This window comes from Nicotiana tabacum, chromosome 13, assembly GCF_000715075.1.
Source record: "Nicotiana tabacum cultivar K326 chromosome 13, ASM71507v2, whole genome shotgun sequence".
NCBI classification, from domain to species: domain Eukaryota; kingdom Viridiplantae; phylum Streptophyta; class Magnoliopsida; order Solanales; family Solanaceae; genus Nicotiana; species Nicotiana tabacum.
In genome coordinates this window covers 16,421,511-16,441,459 of record NC_134092.1, presented here as the reverse complement: position 1 = coordinate 16,441,459, position 19,949 = coordinate 16,421,511, and the positions used below count along the sequence as shown (strand labels likewise).

The 19,949-nt window shown below is 37.7% G+C and overlaps 1 protein-coding gene and 1 pseudogene across 1 annotated transcript; one reads left to right on the top strand and one right to left on the bottom strand.

The window, feature by feature from the left end:
- Positions 1-3,904: 3,904 nt before the first annotated feature.
- On the top strand, positions 3,905-6,259 carry LOC142167998 (putative UDP-rhamnose:rhamnosyltransferase 1; annotated as a pseudogene).
- A 960-nt stretch (positions 6,260-7,219) lies between these two features.
- LOC107760146 (uncharacterized) lies at positions 7,220-17,199 on the bottom strand. The gene is made up of 6 exons (XM_075227758.1): positions 16,777-17,199; positions 16,608-16,693; positions 10,729-11,534; positions 9,341-9,479; positions 7,768-8,117; positions 7,220-7,687 (listed from the first exon to the last, which is right to left on the bottom strand). The coding sequence occupies exons 1-6, from the start codon at positions 17,078-17,080 to the stop codon at positions 7,567-7,569; spliced, it is 1,806 nt and encodes a 601-aa protein (XP_075083859.1). The 5' UTR covers positions 17,081-17,199; the 3' UTR covers positions 7,220-7,566.
- Between the last annotated feature and the right edge of the window lie 2,750 nt (positions 17,200-19,949).

The window sequence follows — 19,949 nt, the reverse complement described above, 5'->3', positions numbered from 1 at the left end:
ACAGTTTAAAAAGTAATCGAAATTTTGTCACGTTTTTATGTAAAGATAAATCTTAACAAAAATACCCTTAAAACTCCGAAAAAATTCCAACATAATATGTTGGAGTTCGAATTTTTTACATATGAGATTCCGGCATAATGTGCTGGAGTTTTAACATAATATGTTGGAAGTTTATCCACAGGAGCTCCGTAATCTAGCATATTGTGTTGGAACTAAGTGTGTTGGAGTTTCAACATAATATGCTGGAAATTTATATGCAGGAGCTCTATAATCTAGTATATTGTGCTAGAACTTTTCGTGTTTCAGCAAAATAGTGATTATTTTTAATTGACTTTACAAATAATGGCTATTTTTCAATTACCAATTTAAAAACTGGCCAGTACGCGCTATTTTCATAAATTCTTTCCGTATAGGCTCATTAAAGGGAGAAGCGGTTGAATATGAATTTTAGAAAGAACTGTTCCTACAAGTATAGAAAAAGTCCTTAATTCTCGCTAGAGCTTAAAATATTCATCAATTTATCTGCAATTCATAAACGCGCTTTCCTTTCTGTTGGTATATTTTTCCCTTACTTTTGCTTCTAGTTTTTTAATCATTTGAGTTAAGAGAAAATTCAAACTTATCTCTATTCATTGATTGTTTTGTTTGTATATGAACCAAAAATTTTGTAATCAGAATTAAATTAACCTAGAGACGATCGAAAATGCTCATATTTTATACAGAAAATGGCCAAAAATACCCCTAAGGTATTGAAAATGGTTCAATTTTGCTCTCTTTCCACCTATTGGGCCATAAATACCGTTAGCGTTAGTTTTTGGCTTCAAACTTACCCCTACATCTAATAGAAGGGCCAATAATACCCCTAACGTATTGAAAATGGCTCAAAAATACCCTCCGTTAACCTTTTGGTCCGCAATTGCCCCTAACGTTTGTTTTTGGGCTCAAACTTACCCTTCTATCTAACAGAACTAACCTGATCAATTTTTTGACTTTAACTTCGCCATGTGGCATTTTCTTAATCTGCCACGTGTATTATTTATATTAAATAAACCCACTTGTATCTTTTAAAATTTTCAACGATCCTGATTCGCTCCTATATATTTGGACGGTCGGCTAAAAATAATTACAGTTGCTAGTTAAATATATAAAAAATATACATTGATTATATATAAAAATATGTATATTATACATTAATATTTTAATATATATTTTACACGATATTATTTTTAAGAGAAATTATATGGTGTAGTTTTTTCTATTAATTATGATCTATAACTCGAATTTATTAAGCAAATATGACAATGGAACGATATTTTTTTTTAATATTTTAGCTCTATCGTTATATATTAAAACACTATTAGTTCCCATTGAAAAGATCATGTGAAGTCCATTAATGTGCTAAGAGTTGGATATGTATATAATTGAAGGTTTTAAATAATTTTCTTTACATCTGTTTCTTTGCTTCTCTTTTAGAATCATATAAATAGAACATTATCATTTTTTTGTTTGAAAATTAAAATTTATGTTTGTTAAACTTGTTAAGATTTGCAAAATTTGAAGGGAAAACTACACCGTATAATTTCTCCTAAAAATAATTTCATGTAAAATATATATTAAAATATTAATGTATAATATACATATTTTTATATATAATCAATTTATATTTTTTGTATATTTAACTAGCGAATGTAATTATTTTTAGCTGACCGTCCAAATATATAGGAGCGGGTCAGGGTCGTTGGGTATTTTAAAAGATACATATGGGTTTATTTAATATAAATAATACACGTGGCGGATTAAGAAAATGCTACATGGCAAAGTTAAAGTCAAAAATTGACCAGGTTAGTTCTGTTATATATAGGGGTAAGTTTGAGCCCAAAAAAATCGTTAGGGACATTTGCGGACCAAAAGGTTAACGGATGGTATTTCTGAACCATTTTCAATACGTTAGGGGTATTGTTGACCCTGCTAGATATAGGGGTAAGTTTAAGCACAAAAACTAACGTTAAGGACATTTATGGCCCAATAGGTAGAAGGATGGCAAAATTGAGCCATTTTCAATATCTTAGGGGCATTTTTGGCCCTTTTCTGTATAAAATATGAGCATTTTCGATCGACTTTAGGTTAATTTAATTCAGATTACAAAGATTAAACACAAAAAGGGGGAAATCATAGAATTATTGCATTTTCGATCGACTTTAGGTTAATTTAATTCAGATTACAAAGATTAAACACAAAAAGGGGGAAATCATAGGATTATTGCTCCACAAGTTAAAGTGCCTTGAAAATGTGACCTACTGAGCTACCGAAAATGTGTTAAACATTTCCTAATACATGATTTATGGCCTCAAGCCGCCACTGAATAGATTGTTTACGTTTCCTTTTTCCTTTAACGCCAAAGTAAATTTTCCAATAGCTTTATCACGGCAAAAATTCTTTATTTAGCACTTTATTTTAGCGCTCTTTATCGATACTAATCTGTTCATGAAATTCTTGTCAGTTGTTGTATCTTTATGTAATCTCATTTCTAAATCAATATTTGCACTCATATAATAAAATCCTCGTTGGTTGTTTCATGAGATCTAGGTTTAATACTAAAATTTCTCCAAGCTCTATTACCTTCATTAGCTAATTTACTATTACATAGTATTAGAAGCAGTATTAAACAATTTATAACAAAAACGAAATACCCTGTCCAAGTCTTTAGAATAAACGAACCAACGTCTTTTCATGCCTTTCTCCACTTTTAAATATAATGCTTAGGAGAAAAATATCTTACAGAAAAATTATATCAGTAACTCTAATTGCTTTCTTTTCCACTAATAGATCACAACTTCGAAACTACCAAATGCCATTACGAAAGCCACTGATCATGCAGTGTACCGTTAGACTAGTAATATACAACTCTAGTCTATGAATTCTATTCTCCCTTTTTAGGATAAAAATTAGATAATTAAGGAAATATGAATTAAAAAGATGGGACCTTGAAAGTAAAATGATGATTAATAAAAGTTAGAGATTACTCTTTTAAGTCTCAATTGAAAATAGAAATGCCCCAAAAGAATATCTACTCTGCATTATAAAGAGAAATATTACTGTACCATTCATTTTACAATATACATCTTTCGAAAGAGTGAATTTGCTTGAATCTTTCAGGAGCACAAAGATGTCAAAAAACGATTTTAGTCCATTTAAGTGGCCAGAGAGTAATATTAGCTAGAGTTACCTCATTCCATCAGTTAAATATTACTACTAATAATAAAGAAAGTTGTTTTAACTTTTGTACAAGGCAGCTTATTTCCTTTTAATCATTTAGTATTCAAAACTCACTAAACGGACTAATTTAGATTCACGCTGCGTAACGCATAATGAGAGAGGACACACTAGCTCCCTACCAAGAATTTCTTTATTCCCAAGACTCAAAAATTAATTCCAATTTTGTAAACGAAATATTTACCAAATAACCTGTTTTAACGGTTAAGATACCCTTCAAAGTCATTTACTACCAATGTATAATAATAGTTACATCCTTTAGAAATGATATGTTACGTCTGATATCTTAACAGCACGGTTAGTTAATTATAGCAATAAATATTAAACTATAGGAGATTAATCGTCCTGTGATCCTTTCATAGAACACTATTATTACTAATTCGAAAGTAATAGATTAACGTGTATCACTGCGTCCTCATAAAGGTCGTGCCTAGCTACAATTGCAAAATTAAACTTTTTTATTTCCTTTCAATCACTGTCATTAAAAAAGCAAAAACAAAAACTAATGTAACGCCAAAACCCTACAACCTCTCATCGTCGACTCTCTCTTAGGGTTTTGTTCTTGAGATTGCTACAGAGAGAGGATTGGTACATTGTTGGACAAGGTGCAGAGCCATCCATTTCTGCAACCATGCAATCCACTTATCATAGTGAAGATGACAAAGTAGTGAAGAATGGAGAGGGCAATGATGGTTCAGAGGTTGTTGATGATGCAGAAAAGAACCAACAGAAGAGTGGGAATGCAGAAAGCAGTGATGGTTCAAAGGTCGATGCATCAGATGATGCAGAAAAGAATAATTTAGAGGAGAATGAAGGGAAGCCTTCTAAGGAAATTGAAGATGGTTCAGAGAGCCTGAACCGTGCCTTTCCTCGAACTTGGTGCTTTAACAATGGATTTGAAATAAAGGAGTTGGAGCAGAAAAAAGCCCTCCCAGGAAAGAAGGTTCAGGTACGATATAGTTTGGAGCTGGATAAGGGCAAAACAAACAAAAGAAACAGAACCCTAAATTTTAGAATAGGTGTTGGTGGAACCATACCGTGTATTGATGAGGGTGTAGTTGGAATGTAAATTGGGGACAAAAGGAGAATTTCAACCGATGCGGCGCGACCATGGTGTGAAGTTTTCAAGCCTTGTGATAGTGATGAGGAAGAGATATCACCCGATTCAGTTATGGCATTTATAGTTGAGATGCTACGTATCGAATGATTTTACCATTGAGTAAAGGTAGTAAAGCATGAGGTTCCTGGAAGATGCACCATTGGAACAACCCGAGAAGAACTAAGGAATTTTATGATATGCTTGAGATAGGTGTTGTGGTGGAAAGTAGCTTTTCAACTACCTTTGCTTCAGCATTAACTTGGCTTATATGGTAAATGACAATTGATCTGGTTTTAGATGTTACTTAAGTTTACTTTTTTATGTTAAGAAATGCGACAAAATTTATAGTTCCCTTTCATTTCAAATAGTTCTTGAATTTTGCTGAGGATTGCTTTCACTTGGGAAATGTAATGCTTTTGAAATTTTATAACTGAGCATAGTTTATCGATAGTTAAAAAAAAAACATTGTCATTAGATTTAGTGTCTCGTACTATCGTGATCAGTTAAATAATGTTTGTCGTACTGGTTTATTTAAATATTCCCCTAAGAAATACGTCGAAGCTCTTTATATATTTGTGATTTAGTCATTAACAAAGCAAAGAAAAACATACATATACTAAACTCTTTAAGCCTTGGCTACTGAACTTATGAAATCAATGACTGATGGAGTTGATAAGTTTCACATAGCCATGTTTCCTTGGCTAGCTTTTGGGCATATTATACCATATCTTGAGTTCTCCAAATTAATAGCTAAAAAAGGTCACAAAACCTACTTCATTTCCATCCCAAAAAATATTGATCGCCTCCCAAAACTCCCCCTTGAATATCCCAAGAAAACTTCTCCTGATTGGGTTATTCATGATTTTGCACCGTATTGGTTAGCACCAATTACAACTAGGTTAGGGATTTCTAGGGGTATCAATGCTTGGTTTTTGGCTATTTTGGGTCTACGTACATGATGCTCACTGGTTCGACTAATCCACCACCAACACCAGAGGAGTTAATGGTGCCACGGAAATGGATACCATTTCAAACAAAGATGGCTTTTAATCGCCACGAGGCTAAGTGGATAATCGAGGCCGTGCAAAAGAATGTGTCTGGCGTGTCAGACCTTTATCATACCAAGATGTTGACCTAATTATTATATGTCAGTGTCACGAGTTCGAAGGCCAGTGGCTACAGTTACTGGAGGATCTTCACCACATGCCTATACTTCCTGTGGGGCTAATGTCAACTTTATTGCAAAATAGCAGTGATGATAACGATGAAACTTTGGACAATGCATTAAAGAATGGCTAGATAAGCAAACCAAAGGCTCAGTAGTTTATGTAGCCTTAGGTAGTGAAGTGACTATTGGTCCGAGGGAAATCGGCGAGTTGGCTAATGGGATGGAGTTGTCTGGATTACCATTTTTGGGGTTCTGAGGAAGCCATTGAACTCGAGAGACATGGATTATATTGGACTGCCCAATGGGTTCGAGGAGAGAATATACTAAGAAAGAGGTGGGTACCTCAGTCGAAGATACTAAGTCACGAGTCGGCGGATTCTTAACTCATTGTGGATGGAGCTTGATAATAGAAGGGCTAATATTTGGTCACCCATTGATTATGTTGCCTTTTTGGTTGATCAAGGTCTGAATGTAAGAATCATAAGAGGACAGGGAAATTGGTATAGAAGTACCAAGAGGATGATGGGTCATACACAAGGGACTGAGTGTCCAGTTAAGTGAAGTTGGTAGTGGTGGAAATGGATGAAAAGAAAATTAGAATGTAAGCAAAAGAAATCAGTTCAATATTTGGGAACAGAAAGTTACATGACAAGTACGTAGGAGATCTAATTCAGTTCTAGGAAGATCATGGAAAGATGTCCACTGGGTCAAATTCTTGAACTCAATGTAAAACCAAAATAAATGGCATGATCTCTTTACCTTTTCCTTCTTTTTTGATTCTAGTTGTCAATATTTTTCTTATTTTTTCCTATGACGTCTTAGAGATATGATGGTTTCATGTTGGTGTATAATCAAGCTGCTATGTTTAGATTGTTCAGTCATCTGATTCAAACAATATTGAATCAGTTGCGCTGGTAGAATAGTTTGAGGATTTGTGCTCCTCAGCTGAAGATACTGAAATATGAATTAGTTGGTAGTTTCTCAACTCACAAAGGATGGAGCTCTATCATAAAGTATTAAGTACCATTTTTGAGGTCAGCTAACTTTGTTACCATTCCGGGCGGATATCGGTTGAATGCAAGTTTTGCGTACAAAAGTGTGGCCAAATGGTCATCAGAATCAGTGAAAAACATCAAAGACTAGCCTGTATTGCTTGCTCCAAGAAGAATATATTCTAAAGCAACTAAAGTAGCAGAATCACTAAGCAATCAATACACAATGCCTTATTCAACAAAATAAAGAATTTGCGTGTTAATATTTGACAAACAAATGAACTGCAGAAATTTCTCATTCTGAGTGTGAAAACGTAAGCAAGGCAAGAATCAAAGAAAGCAAATTCATAGAGTGGGTTGTTTCTTTTTTTTCTGGTTCTCTTTTGTTTATTTTAATAAATAAAACAGGGTATGGCTGCGTATAATAAACCCTTGTAGTCCGACCCTTCCCTGGACCCCGCACATAGCAGGAGCTTATTGCACCGGGCTGTCCTTTTCTAGAATAAGGACTACGTCAATTTATCTTATGAAAGTCCTAAATTGAAAGTTATATTTTTAAGCAATCAAAATAAGTTTCTTCACCTACTTATTTTCTATGTTTATTGGAATACATTGGCAAAATGCTTAGCCGAGATGATGATCCATCTGCTTAAATTTTGGTAGTTTGAAATATAGAATTCTTTAAAATAGTGGCAGAAAAACTCTATGCGCATGAGCACGTATTATAATATGCTTGCTGAAGAGTATTACAAGGCTTCATGAGTCGATACAATAAAATTATACAAATACTACATATGCACATTTCCAGAGGAACAAAGCCCAACGACAAAGTAATATGGTGTACACCTGATCACAGCAGCCATCCTGATGACAAAAGTCTAATGCGCCTAAATTTTGTTATTGCAGTCACATGCACATAAATGATTTAGCTAAACAATGTAACAAAACAAGGAGTTCACAAAAGTAACAAGTAAACAGCTAATTTAAGAACCCGTCTACTGCTACTCCAATACTTACTAACCATCGGCACAATGCTATTTTTGAGGAGACATTAACTTATTTTCTTCAGAATCATGCTTCATTGATGCATCTCCGCCCATCAATTCCTGGAAGCCTTCAACTTTTACAGGGGGAGCCCTGGCCATTCCCGTGTTCCTGTAGAAAATCAAGTATGATAATACTGCATGTGATGCATTTTAACGCCTACAGTCTCTATTGCATATAATATTACTTACGGTGACTGCACTTGCGGAATTTGAAGAGAAGCCACCGGCCTAAACTGATTTGTGTTTTGAGCATAGGGAGATGACATAGCTGCAATTTGTTGCTGGCGAAACTGCTGCATCTGGGGCTGTCTCGCAGCCATTGCATTAAAGGCATTATTATCCATTGGAAAATCAGTTGGATGTTCAAGCTTGACTTGGACCACTGGCCTGTCCTTGTCGATGTTCATATTCATACTCATACCAGGACGAGGTGTTAACTGCTGGCGCCTTCGCATTCTCTCCAACAGCAGCTGCTGTTGCTGAGGAGTCAGATTTTGGGAATTGATCATCTGCTGCATTTGAGGATGCATTCTTAATATCTGCATATAACCCAAGATGTATTTATAGATGATCTAACAAAAGAGTGAGAATATCATTAGGCAAATTTAAAATATGAAGGACATCTGGTATGTGGAATAAAGAACAAGATAAATCATCCAGCCTTATCCCGCAATTGGTACACCTCTGCAACAGGTCTCCAGATAGATTCTTTTTTTCATTTTATTAATGACGGTGGTGTCCAAGCCAGCTTGCACGCACCTCTATTCCACGAGATATATCAATGGCAGGTCTCAAGATAGATTTATCTGAGCTACTACCTTATGCCCCTAATATGTAAAATCCAGGCAAACCTCTTTCCCATTTCTTCACTTCCTTAAATCCCCTTTTCCTGTTCTCTCACTACAGCTCTCCATCTCTCCTCCCTTTCCATTAGCCCCCCAAAATCTTCTCCTTCTCCTGACATTGCAAACCCCCTATCACTTCAACCTTTCCCTTACCAAATACCCCCCCACCCACCCCACCCCACCCCCTCGTCCAACAGCAGATACAATCTATAACCTGTTCCCCCTATGGCTTCAGCACCCCCAACTCTTCTGCAATTTCTTTGTTTTCCCGGAAAACATTAAGCAGCATTTCGCAACTAGTTTTTTCTCAAATCATGTTCGGGTAATGTCTTGTTTCACTAGATATTCTTTGTTTTCTGCATTCCGTTGATAATCTATTTTCTGCAAATTAGCTTAAGTTTTTTCTTAATCATTTATTTGCTTCTTAATTTTGTAGTGCTGCAATTTTTTTTCTAAAATTTGCCTATATAATTGGAAGTTTTTCTATTTGGAACTGGATTCCTGAGACGGAAAATGAATTATGAGAAAAAAATTGTATATTGTGAAGTGAAATAAATGAGTTTGTTGCAAGAGTACTTTGGAACTTAAAATTTTATTCTGACATCATATTAAACACTAGATGAATGACCCCTAAAAATTCAAAAGGGATCTTTCTACTTATTTTGTCCAGTATGATAATTATACATATACAAGAAAAAATAAAGAAACAAAATAGAAAAATGCATCTAGCACTACAAAGTTAGATTGATCTCCTGAGAAAGCTGTTCGCTTACCAATAAAAGAATATTCATGCAAACCAAACAACTCTATACTTGTTAGCATAATCTTATAGCCATTTGCAGATATGAACAGCATTATAGCAAGAATGACGATATTAATATGAGTTGATGGATACCACAGACAAAAAACCGATGTACCTGCTGTGTCAGCTGTGACTGCCGAATGGCAGCTTGATGCTGAGGTTGCAACTGCTGTTGGAATCCCTGTACTTGCTGCTGAGTTTGCACAAAATTTCTAGTATTATCCTTCACAAGTTCAGATAACACTGCAAGATTACTGCCAATACAAGGAAAATGACTTAGATACTGAAAGGGGAGCGAGCGAGAAAAACCATTGTTCTTTTATGAGGCCATAGAGAGAGCATATCAAGATTATCAATGTGTGTATATATGTATAATTTACACACACACACACACAAGGTAGTAGGTTTTTTTTTGTGTGTGCGTGTGTGTGTACATATATATAGAGAGAGAGATCAAAATTTCAGATGGCAATGGTTTTCAATATATGGGTACAATTGGTATGACTATTGCGTCATTTGCATGAGTGAGAACTTCCTAGAACCACGGAGCACAAGGAGAATAATCCATGAAACAACTCAACAAAATCGCATCTGTCTTAGCTAAGTTCAATAACAATTGATTGGAGTATCAGCTCCAATTTCATCTGAAGCATATTCACTCTCATAGTATAAAGCACCAAAAAGAAAACGGCAGAAAAACGAACGTGAAAAGTCTCTTGGAAAGGGATGAGCTTTTACATTTTCACAAAAGAGGAAAAAAGAGTCAATTACTGAGATCATACTTGTATGACGTATATGATTTGATCTGCAACAGACATCAAATGCAGACACTTCAGCTATAAAATGTAATCCGGTAATCCGCCCTCGGAGTCAAGAAAAAGTTGTAGTAATAGTTCTAACACCAGCAATTCCCAATTAAGGTAGGTAAAGACTAAAGACTATACTGAAATTGTTTCTTTGTTGGCATGATGGGGCTTCCAAGTGCTTCAATAATCCAAGAGCAAACCAACTTTTGTACAGAAAACCTCAATGATTAAGTTTTGCAATGAACTTAAGTTTTGAAACCACATTGATAAAGCTGTTGGAGCAACATCTTTCACCTAACTATATTTTTCTCAAGCAAAATCAAGATCCCTGAAAAGATGTTGCTCTGATATCTTTATCATTGTGGATTTCACATACTTCAGCGAGCAACAATTTCATGAGAAATACACAACCTAAGAGAATAAAGTGTGAAGTGCATGGTTAATCACTAGGGAAGTTCTTTGTAAACAAAGCAACATTACTATGATGTTCTTTGGCAAAAATGTTGCATCAATGAGGACCTGATTTTCATGCCTTAATACTCGAAGGCCAATTTTAGGAGCTTAAAACTTGCAGTGTAGATGAAGAATACCCAATGGATCATACTTCATGAAGAAAAAGGAAAACAGAGAATATAACAAAGTGAAGAGGAACAAAGCATATATCTGAAAATATCATATGAAACTGTGCACCACCAACCTATGTCCAGCTGTATGGAGAAACATCTGCAGAAGCTCCATCGCTGAACACTGCTTTCTGTAGCTATCAGAAAGGAGTTTCAACGTAGCACCTAATTTGTGAATATGGCAACTCAGGAATTTAGTCAAGACTTCTAGTGGAACTTCAGATGAGCCTTCGAAACCCACATTTCCCAGCAATTGTGCCATCACTTTTTGAGATAACTTTAATGCTTGCTCTTCACCAAGACATTTCCTAGTCCTTTCACCACCACTCTTTCCATGATTTTGATTACTGCCTTGTTCCATGCTCAGGTACTCTGGTCTAATACCAAGCCTCTCAATCATAATAGGGCTAATAGGGCTCTTGGTCATTATTTGGGGTAAAGTATCTAGAACCCCGTTGAACTCCACTTTCTGGTTCTCTTTCAATTGACTTGTTCGCATGACTGCACTTTCAGGAACACAATTCATAGCAGACATTGTTTCAGGAAAAAATGGGTTGTCATTATCTAAAACTGAGTTTGATTGCAGGTTTGATCCATCATCCAACATGCCAAAACCAATGTTCTGATCTACCTTAAACGCTACTCGCCGTCTCTTGTGATTCTCAACAATTCTAAGATAAAAGGACATCTGTTCAGGTGTTCGTTTTTCTGCTTCCCTGTCACCTAACTGTAACCTATATGATTTACTTGCTTTGTATTTTTCAAAGAACTGGTTATACCATGTTTCAGGTAAATCATCAAGCTTCAACCTCTGCGACATAGCATCAGCTTCTGACTCGCTATATCTTGAACCAACACCAAAATTTGACTTTGATTGGACCTGATAATATGTAGGACTGTGAGTCATGCTGTTAAAAACACGAACAAATCAGAAAAAGCAACCAAACAAAATCATGGAGTTCAGAGCAAGAGCCATACTCCGTCTTCTAACGAGCCGTTAAACTAAAGAGAGAGGTGACACTTTCCTTTAGGTGACAATAATAGTTTCAGCCTTTTCTCATCTCCCTTACTTCATTAAGTCAACAACAACAACCCAGTAGAATCCCACTAATGGGGTCTGGGGAGGGTAGTGTGTACGCAGACCTTACCCCTACCCCAAAGAAGTAGAGAGGCTGTTTCCGAAAGACCCTCGGCTCAAGAAACAAAAAGACAACGACAAGAGGAGACAACATTAGTATCACCACAACAATCATAGAAAAAATAGGAACACCATGAAATGCAGAAGAAAGATGCAAAGCAAAAACGATAGCTAGTAAATAGGACATGCACTGAAAAGCGAAATAGTAAAACACAACATTGTCATTAGCTACCCTAGACAAAAACCCTACGTGGCCAGTCCCACAATGGTACGAAATAAGTCAAGACTTAACTACATCCTAACCTACAACTCTAATACTCGACCTCCACATCTTCCTATCAAGTGTCATGTCTTCGGAAATCTGGAGCCTCGCCATATCTTGTCTGATCACCTCTCCCCAATACTTCTTAGGCCGCCCTCTACCTCTTCTCGTGCCCTCTACAACCAGCCGCTCACACCTCCGTACCGGAGCATCTGGGCTTCTCCTTTGAACATGTCCGAACCATCTAAGCCTCGCTTCCCGCATCTTGTCATCAATGGGAGCCACGTGCACCTTCTCCCGAATAACATCATTCTTAATCTTATCTATCCTATTGTGCCCGCACATCCACCTCAACATCATCATTTCTGCTACTTTCATCTTCTGGATATGTGAGTTCTTAACGGGCCAACACTCAACCCCATACAACATGGCTGGTCTAACCAGCGCTTTATAGAACTTACCTTTGAGTATTGATGGCACTCTCTTGTCACACAGGACTCCAGATGCTAACCTCCACTTCATCCATCCTACCCCAATACGGTGTGTGACATCCTCGTCGATCTCCCCTCCCCCCTGGATAACCGAACCAAGGTACTTGAAGCTGCCTCTACTCGGAATGACCTGTGATTCAAACCTCACATCCACGCCCACTTCCCCTGGCTCAGCGCTGAATTTACACTCCAGGTATTCCGTCTTTCGTCCTGCTCAACTTGAAACCCTTAGACTCAAGAGCCTGTCTCCAAACCTCTAGCCTCTCGTTAACACCGGCTCGCGACTCATCAATCAGAACTATGTCATCGGCAAATAGCATGCACCATGGCACCTCCCCTTGAATATGGTGTGTTAACGCGTCGATCACGAGGGCGAATAAGAACGGACTGAGCGCAGAACCTTGGTGTAACCCCATTACAACCGGAAACTGCTCAGAGTCGCCTCCTACTGTCCTAACCCGAGTCTTAGCCCCATCATACATGTCCTTAATCGCCATAATGTAGGGAACCGATACACCTTTTGCCTCCAGGCATCTCCAGAGAACTTCTCTAGGAATCTTGTCATACGCTTTCTCTAGGTCAATAAAGACCATGTGCAGATCCTTCTTCCTCTCTCTGTACAGTTCCACCAACCTCCTAACAAGGTGTATAGCTTCTGTAGTCGAACGACCCGGCATGAACCCGAACTGGTTGTCGAATACAGACACTGTCATCTGTACCCTCACTTCAACCACCTTCTCCCACACTTTCATGGTATGACTCAGTAATTTGATACCCCTATAATTGTTACAACTCTGGATATCACCTTTGTTCTTATACAATGGGACCACCGTACTCCACCTCCACTCATCCGGCATCCTCTTCGCCTTCAAAATAACATTAAACAACCTAGTCAACCACTCCAAACCTGCTCTCCCCACACACTTCCAAAATTCCACCGGAATCTCGTATGGCCCGGTCGCTCTGCCCCTACCCATCTTACGCATAGCTCCCACGACCTCATCAACCTCGATACGCCTGCAGTACCCAAAGTCACGGTGACTCTCGGAATGCTCCAATTCGCCTAACACAATATCCTGATCCCCTTCTTCATTCAGAAGTTTATGAAAGTAAGTCTGTCATCTCCTCTTAATCTGGGCATCTTCCATTAATACTCTACCATCTTCGTCCTTAATGCATCTCACTTGGTCCAAATCCCGAGCCTTCCTCTCTCTCAACTTGGCCAGCCGGAATAACTTCTTCTCCCCGCCTTTTTTCCCCAGTTCCTCGTACATACGACCATATGCAGCAGTCTTAGCCTCTGTGACCGCCAGCTTAGCCTCCTTCCTAGCTGTCTTATACCTCCATGCATGCTCGCCTCTCCTCCTCATCTATGCTCCCCACTAACTTCAGGTACGCCACCTTCTTAGCTTCCACTTAACCTTGAACCACTTCATTCCACCACCAATCTCCTTTGTGCCCACCAGAGACGCCCGTCGAGACTCCTAACACCTCTCTCGCAACCTCCCTAATACAGTCTGCTGTCGCTGACCACATAGTGCTCGCGTCACCACCGCTCCTCCAAGCTCCTATAGCCGACAACCGCCCTTCCAACTCTTGGGCTTTATCCTTAGTTAAGGCTCCCCACCTGATTCTCGGACTTCCTCGAGTAGACCTTTTCCTCCTCTTATACATAATACCAACGTCCATCACCAAGAGCCTATGTTGCGTCGCGAGTATCTCACCCCGAATCACCTTGCAATCCTTGCACATTCCTCTGTCACCTCTCCTGAGGAGAAGATAGTTAATCTGAGTCTTCGCCACCGCATTTTGAAAAGTAACCAAATGCCTCTCCCTCTTTGGAAAGCTAGAGTTCACAATCACCAACCCAAAAGCCTTAGCGAAGTCCAACAACAATGTACCTCCTCCGTTCCTCTCCCCAAAACCGAAGCCTCCATGCACCTCGCCATAACCACCTGCAGTCGACCCAATATGCCCATTGAAATCCCCTCCTATGAATAGCTTCTCAGTTGGCGGAACCTGACGCACAATCTCATCTAACCCCTCCCAGAAGCGTCGTTTAACCACCTCATCTAGGCCTACATGCGGCACATAGGCGCTAACGACATTTAGGGCGCACTCTCCAAACACCAACTTAATAATCATCAATATATCATTCACTCGTCTAACCTCGACCACAGACTCTCTGAGTTCCCTATCCACCAAGATGCCCACTCCATTCTTACCTTTCTGGACTCCTGAGTACCAAAGTTTATACCCGTCCGCGTCCTTCGCCCTCGACCCTACCCACCTAGTCTCTTGGACACGCTATATTGACTCCCCTTTTCTGGAAGATCTTCGCCAACTCTATAGACTTACCCGTCAATGTACCTACGTTCCATGACCCAATTCTCAACCTACAGACACCCTTGTTCCCTCTACCTCTCTTGCCTCCCGCCCCACCCCCTAACCCCTGCCCTACCTCCCGCCTCATCCCCGTTCCCTCCGAGGACATGACCTCACTCGACCATCCCAGGCCACAGCCACTATACCTACGGCAGAGTAAGGGGAATCACTATCACGCACAATATAACAGACCAAACCAGAAGAAGACAAGTTGCAACTACAGGCACACTAATACGGTGAATAAACTAATACGAACTAAGTTGACAACAATTTAACTAACACAACAAAGAAAAATTGGAAAACGGGAGGTACCAACTCACACGAGTCCAATATTAACAAATAGCAAATTTTAAGCAAGAACAATAGAACCTGAAGTCACAACGAGTGCTGAGAAAGGTGTTGTCCACAGCAGCTATGTTTTGGAGGTTCCCGCCCGCTTCGCCCGAGGCTCGCTGGAAAATAGTCTCCGCCGCCGCTAGGCTAGGTCAGTGCGCCAGAAAATAGGGGGACGAGGTGGAAGAGACGAGGTATAGGGGAGAGAAAGAAGGGAGAAGAAGAAAAGGGAAAGGAAAATATAAAAGGGAGGGGGGCAGATCTGGGGAGCAAAAAAGGGGGACAAGAAAACAAGAAAGAAAGGGAGGGGCGAAAGGGAAGTAACGGGAAGAAGGAGAAAGCAGGAGAGAGAAAGAGAGGAAAAGAAGACAAGGGGTGGGGTGGGGTGGGGGCCGGGGGTCTTACTTGGTCCACCGGAGGTCCGGTGATTTAGAGAGAAAGAGATGTGTGAAGATAGAAGAGTGAAGGAAATATGGTTCATTAAGTCAAAATAACTAGTATTAATTTGTCAAACTGAAAACCTATATCCAGTCTCCATTCCTACTAAGAGTAAGTCATCGACTCCAGATCAGTAATCCTTATCCCACAACAGTTTCTTACCCCAAGGATCAACTGAAATTGTCTGAATAAAGCAAAAAGGACAAAGAGGATTCATATAGCTGATCCCAACTAGTTTGAGACCACAGCGTAGTCAATAAAATATATTACTTAATGAAAATTGGAAATTCTCTTACTTAATTTCAGATACTACAAAGGAAAAGACGTGCCCTTTCCTAGCAAAAGGGACATCATCTCCACCTATTGCTTAAACAAAACAAGGTGTAAAGAAAACGCATGGACTCTATGCATTATATGTCGAAGACACAGATTTCCGAGTATAATGATAAACCGCAGCTTGCTTTACACACTTCCTTAAGCATCCAAAAAACTTAAAGGATTTAAGGTATATACACTGACAGTGTAACGATTGTTCTACATCCAATTTCAATATGTGATAGCAGGTTAATTAAAAGTTGTTGTCATTCGACTAGGAAATCACAGGTTCAAGCCGTGAAAATAGTCTCTTACAGAAATGTAAGATAAGGCTGCATACATAAGATCCAATGTGGTCCAGCCCTCCCCGACCCCGCGTATAGCAGGAGCTTAGAGCACCACACTGCCCTTCGTAGCAGGTTAGTTAAATCTTCAATTAATGTTTATCAAGAGATAATCTGTAATTATCTAATGTGACCTGACTGTGTAAATAATTTTACACTAACTTGAACTCCTAAACTATATTTGAACACTACCTACTAAAACTAGTAATTTTCACATGAAAGGAAATATATTTAAGCTATATCATACCTTAGATAATACAGTGCTTGTACTAGCAACATCTTGCGAGCAATTCTCGAGAGTAAAATACACATCATCACCATGCAATTGCAAATCTGCAAGCAAAAGAATGAACTTAACAAACTCAAAAAACCTAGAAACTCAAACACGCGTTACAGTTCAAAAGAGCGTCGCGTACAGTTCGGATTGAGCTTCGAAATTGCAGAAGAATTGTGAATTGATGGCGGCGATTTATCGGATCGGAGGAAGAGAGAGATAGAAGCTTTATCGAAGAGGAGAGCACGAGCACGAAGCTGGAGTTGAATCTGAACCCTAGATTTGGAATCGTCGGTTCGCATGAAGGAATCCCAAGTAGAAGGAGAAGAAAGGAAGTGAATGAAGTGTGTATACAGTGAATCGCCGAGCCATGAACGCCATACTCCGTGGCTCTCTAGCTTCCGAGCTAGCTCGTAACCCCGGCCGTCGTCGCCGAGCAATGCCATTTGGGTTTGTCAGTTCCGGTTCGGTGATCGGGCCGGGTGGGTTTCGTTGACGGATTTTGGTTTAGACTGAGGAGTTATGTATAGATATTTTTATTATTCTATCCAAATATGACACTCTTAATTGCTAGTAATATATGTAGTAATATATGTAGTATTAGTGGGCATTTGGACATCAGAATTGTAAAATTCCAAAAACAAATGAAAAACAAATTCAAGGGAAAATTATATTTGAATATATTGTGTCTGGACATGAATATAATTTTTGGTGATTTTTGAAGTTTTGTGAGTGATCTGAGTGAAAATTTTAAAAAATAGCTTTTTGGAGTTTTTTAAATTTTCGAAAAATTTCAAAATTCATTTTCAAGTGAAAATTGGAAATTTTATGGTCAAGAGTGGGTTGCTCTAGTGATGAGCACCCTCCACTTCCAACCAAGAAGTTGTGAGTTCGAGTCACCCCAAGAGCAAGGTGGGGAGTTCTTGGAGGGAGGGAGCCGAAGGTCTATCGGAAACAACCTCTCTACCCCAGGGTAGGGGTAAGGTCTGCGTACACACTATCCTTCCCAGACCCCACTAGTGAAATTATACTGGGTTGTTGTTATTGTTGTTGTTATTGTTATGGTCAAACGTTGATTTCGAAAAAAATAAAAAAAATGAAAAAATTCTTATGTCCAAATGGGCTCTTAGTTTTTGAAGTCGTAATTTTTTGTGAGAAACGTGTTACTAAAAATGAAAGTATGTCCAAATTTTTAGAGAGAAAAATCAAAATTTACACATTGTTATAAAATAATTAAAGAAGAATAGTATTGCAGAGAAAAATTGAGGGAGAAAATTCTTATTCATTTGGGATAAATTACAATGGAATAGAACCTCTCTATTTATAGGAAAAAAGTGACTTAACCACCAAGTAACAAATCCTAAAATCTCTCTAAAATATAGACATTTACCTTAAATACAATTTTATTTATAATACTCCCCTTTGAATGTCTATGATAATGTGCCTCGTTAAAACCTTAACTAAAATAAAATTCAGTGGGAAAAAATTCTAGAGAAGGAAAAGGAGTATGCATATTTAGAAATACGCCTTTTAGTTGTCTCGTTAAAAACTTACAAGGAAAACTCGGTGGGACAAAACCTTATAAGGAAAAAAGAGTACAATACGTATTAACTCTCCATAATGAGACAAGTAATTCACATCTTTGAGCCTTCACATTCCAATCTTGTGCACCATCTTCAAAAGATTATTGGTAGATATTTGATAAACAAATCAGACACATTAACTTGAAGGAATATATTGCACTTTGAAATCATCATTCCTGATAGAAATATATTGTCTTCATATGATCTTGTTGGAATCGTCATTTCAATGTCATCACATAGGGGAAAAAACTCTTGTTATCATATTATCATACGTATAGTTATTGCAAGATATATGTACACAAATTACACTTAGAATGTGATAATTCGGGAGCAAGAAGTTCCCCAAGAATTGTATATGTTATGAGCATTTTGAATCGTTCATGGATTGTCATATAAGTATAGTCAAATAAGCCATATAAATAGATTTTAGATGCATATCAAGTTTTCATGTCTTGCCAGACATATAAGATAAATGAAAGTGATTGCACGCACACCATTGGCTTTATATTTTTGAGTGTTTGAACTGCATGTTCAAAACTACATGTCTTTCATATTAAACCAATTCTATTCAAGTTTTGTCTCTTCTATTTGGCCAATATTTTTGTGTCTGTATTCGACGGACTTAAGATCCTCATATATATTTAGCGCTATCATAGATATCGTCGACGAACATGTTATATCGGTTCTAACATATTTTCTTAAAGACATAACAAAGAGATCTCTTCATTCATATTTTCAGGTACCTAAACCTCTACTAAGATTTTATAAAGTATTATGTCATGTGATCTTCTTGATCACTTGCCTCCTTATTATGATCATTTTCTCATCTTCTTTATCAAGAATTTTATTTGAAACCGATTTGTCTATACGCTTTAAGCGTGTCATAGACTTTGTCCTTTTAGGACTTATTCTAATAGAAATATTTGCAGTGAAAATATAGTTATTTTCTTTAGATCGGCAAATGTGTCTGTCATGCTTTGCAATATATTACAGATGAATTATCTTTTTATGAACTTCAAATGCATATTATCTTATTCGAGGATCTATATGTATAAATGATAATTCATTCCATGTAAGTTTTTCTCAACTATCTATCATGTCTCCCCTCATGTTAGAAAAACTATCTTGCTTCCTCAACTTTGGAAACCCGCCTTTGCTAATTGAAATATACACCACACATCAATAATAATAAGATGGAATTATTTGATTCCTGGCCATGAACCACTTGTAAGGGGAGAATGTAATATACTTTCATATATAACCTATATCAAACTGATATAGATAACTTTGTTATCATAAGCAATAGTTTAACTATTAAGTGGAGGCACTCAGTAAATCATCTTGCTAAACTTGTTGTGATATAAACCAACTTATCAAAATGAACTATCTTGAAAAAAAATGAAAATTATGTTCGAAATTAAATTATTGAGCAAGTTACCTTGCAAACGTCAAGTTGCGGGTTAATAATAATTGCACATGTAACCATCTCATAGATACATCTCATGTAACCTTCTAGTTCTTTAATATTTACTCATGTGAATTCTCTTTTATTTTTGCATATCATACTTAAATTGATATGGCTAAACTAGTTATACCAACTGGATAAATTATCAATATTGATAAACTTGAGGTTTACACCATGACGTGTGCAATTATTAATAAACTCAAAGTTTATTATGATATATGTTTTTAATATCAATAAACTTTTGCTTGATTGTTGCATACTTTTATT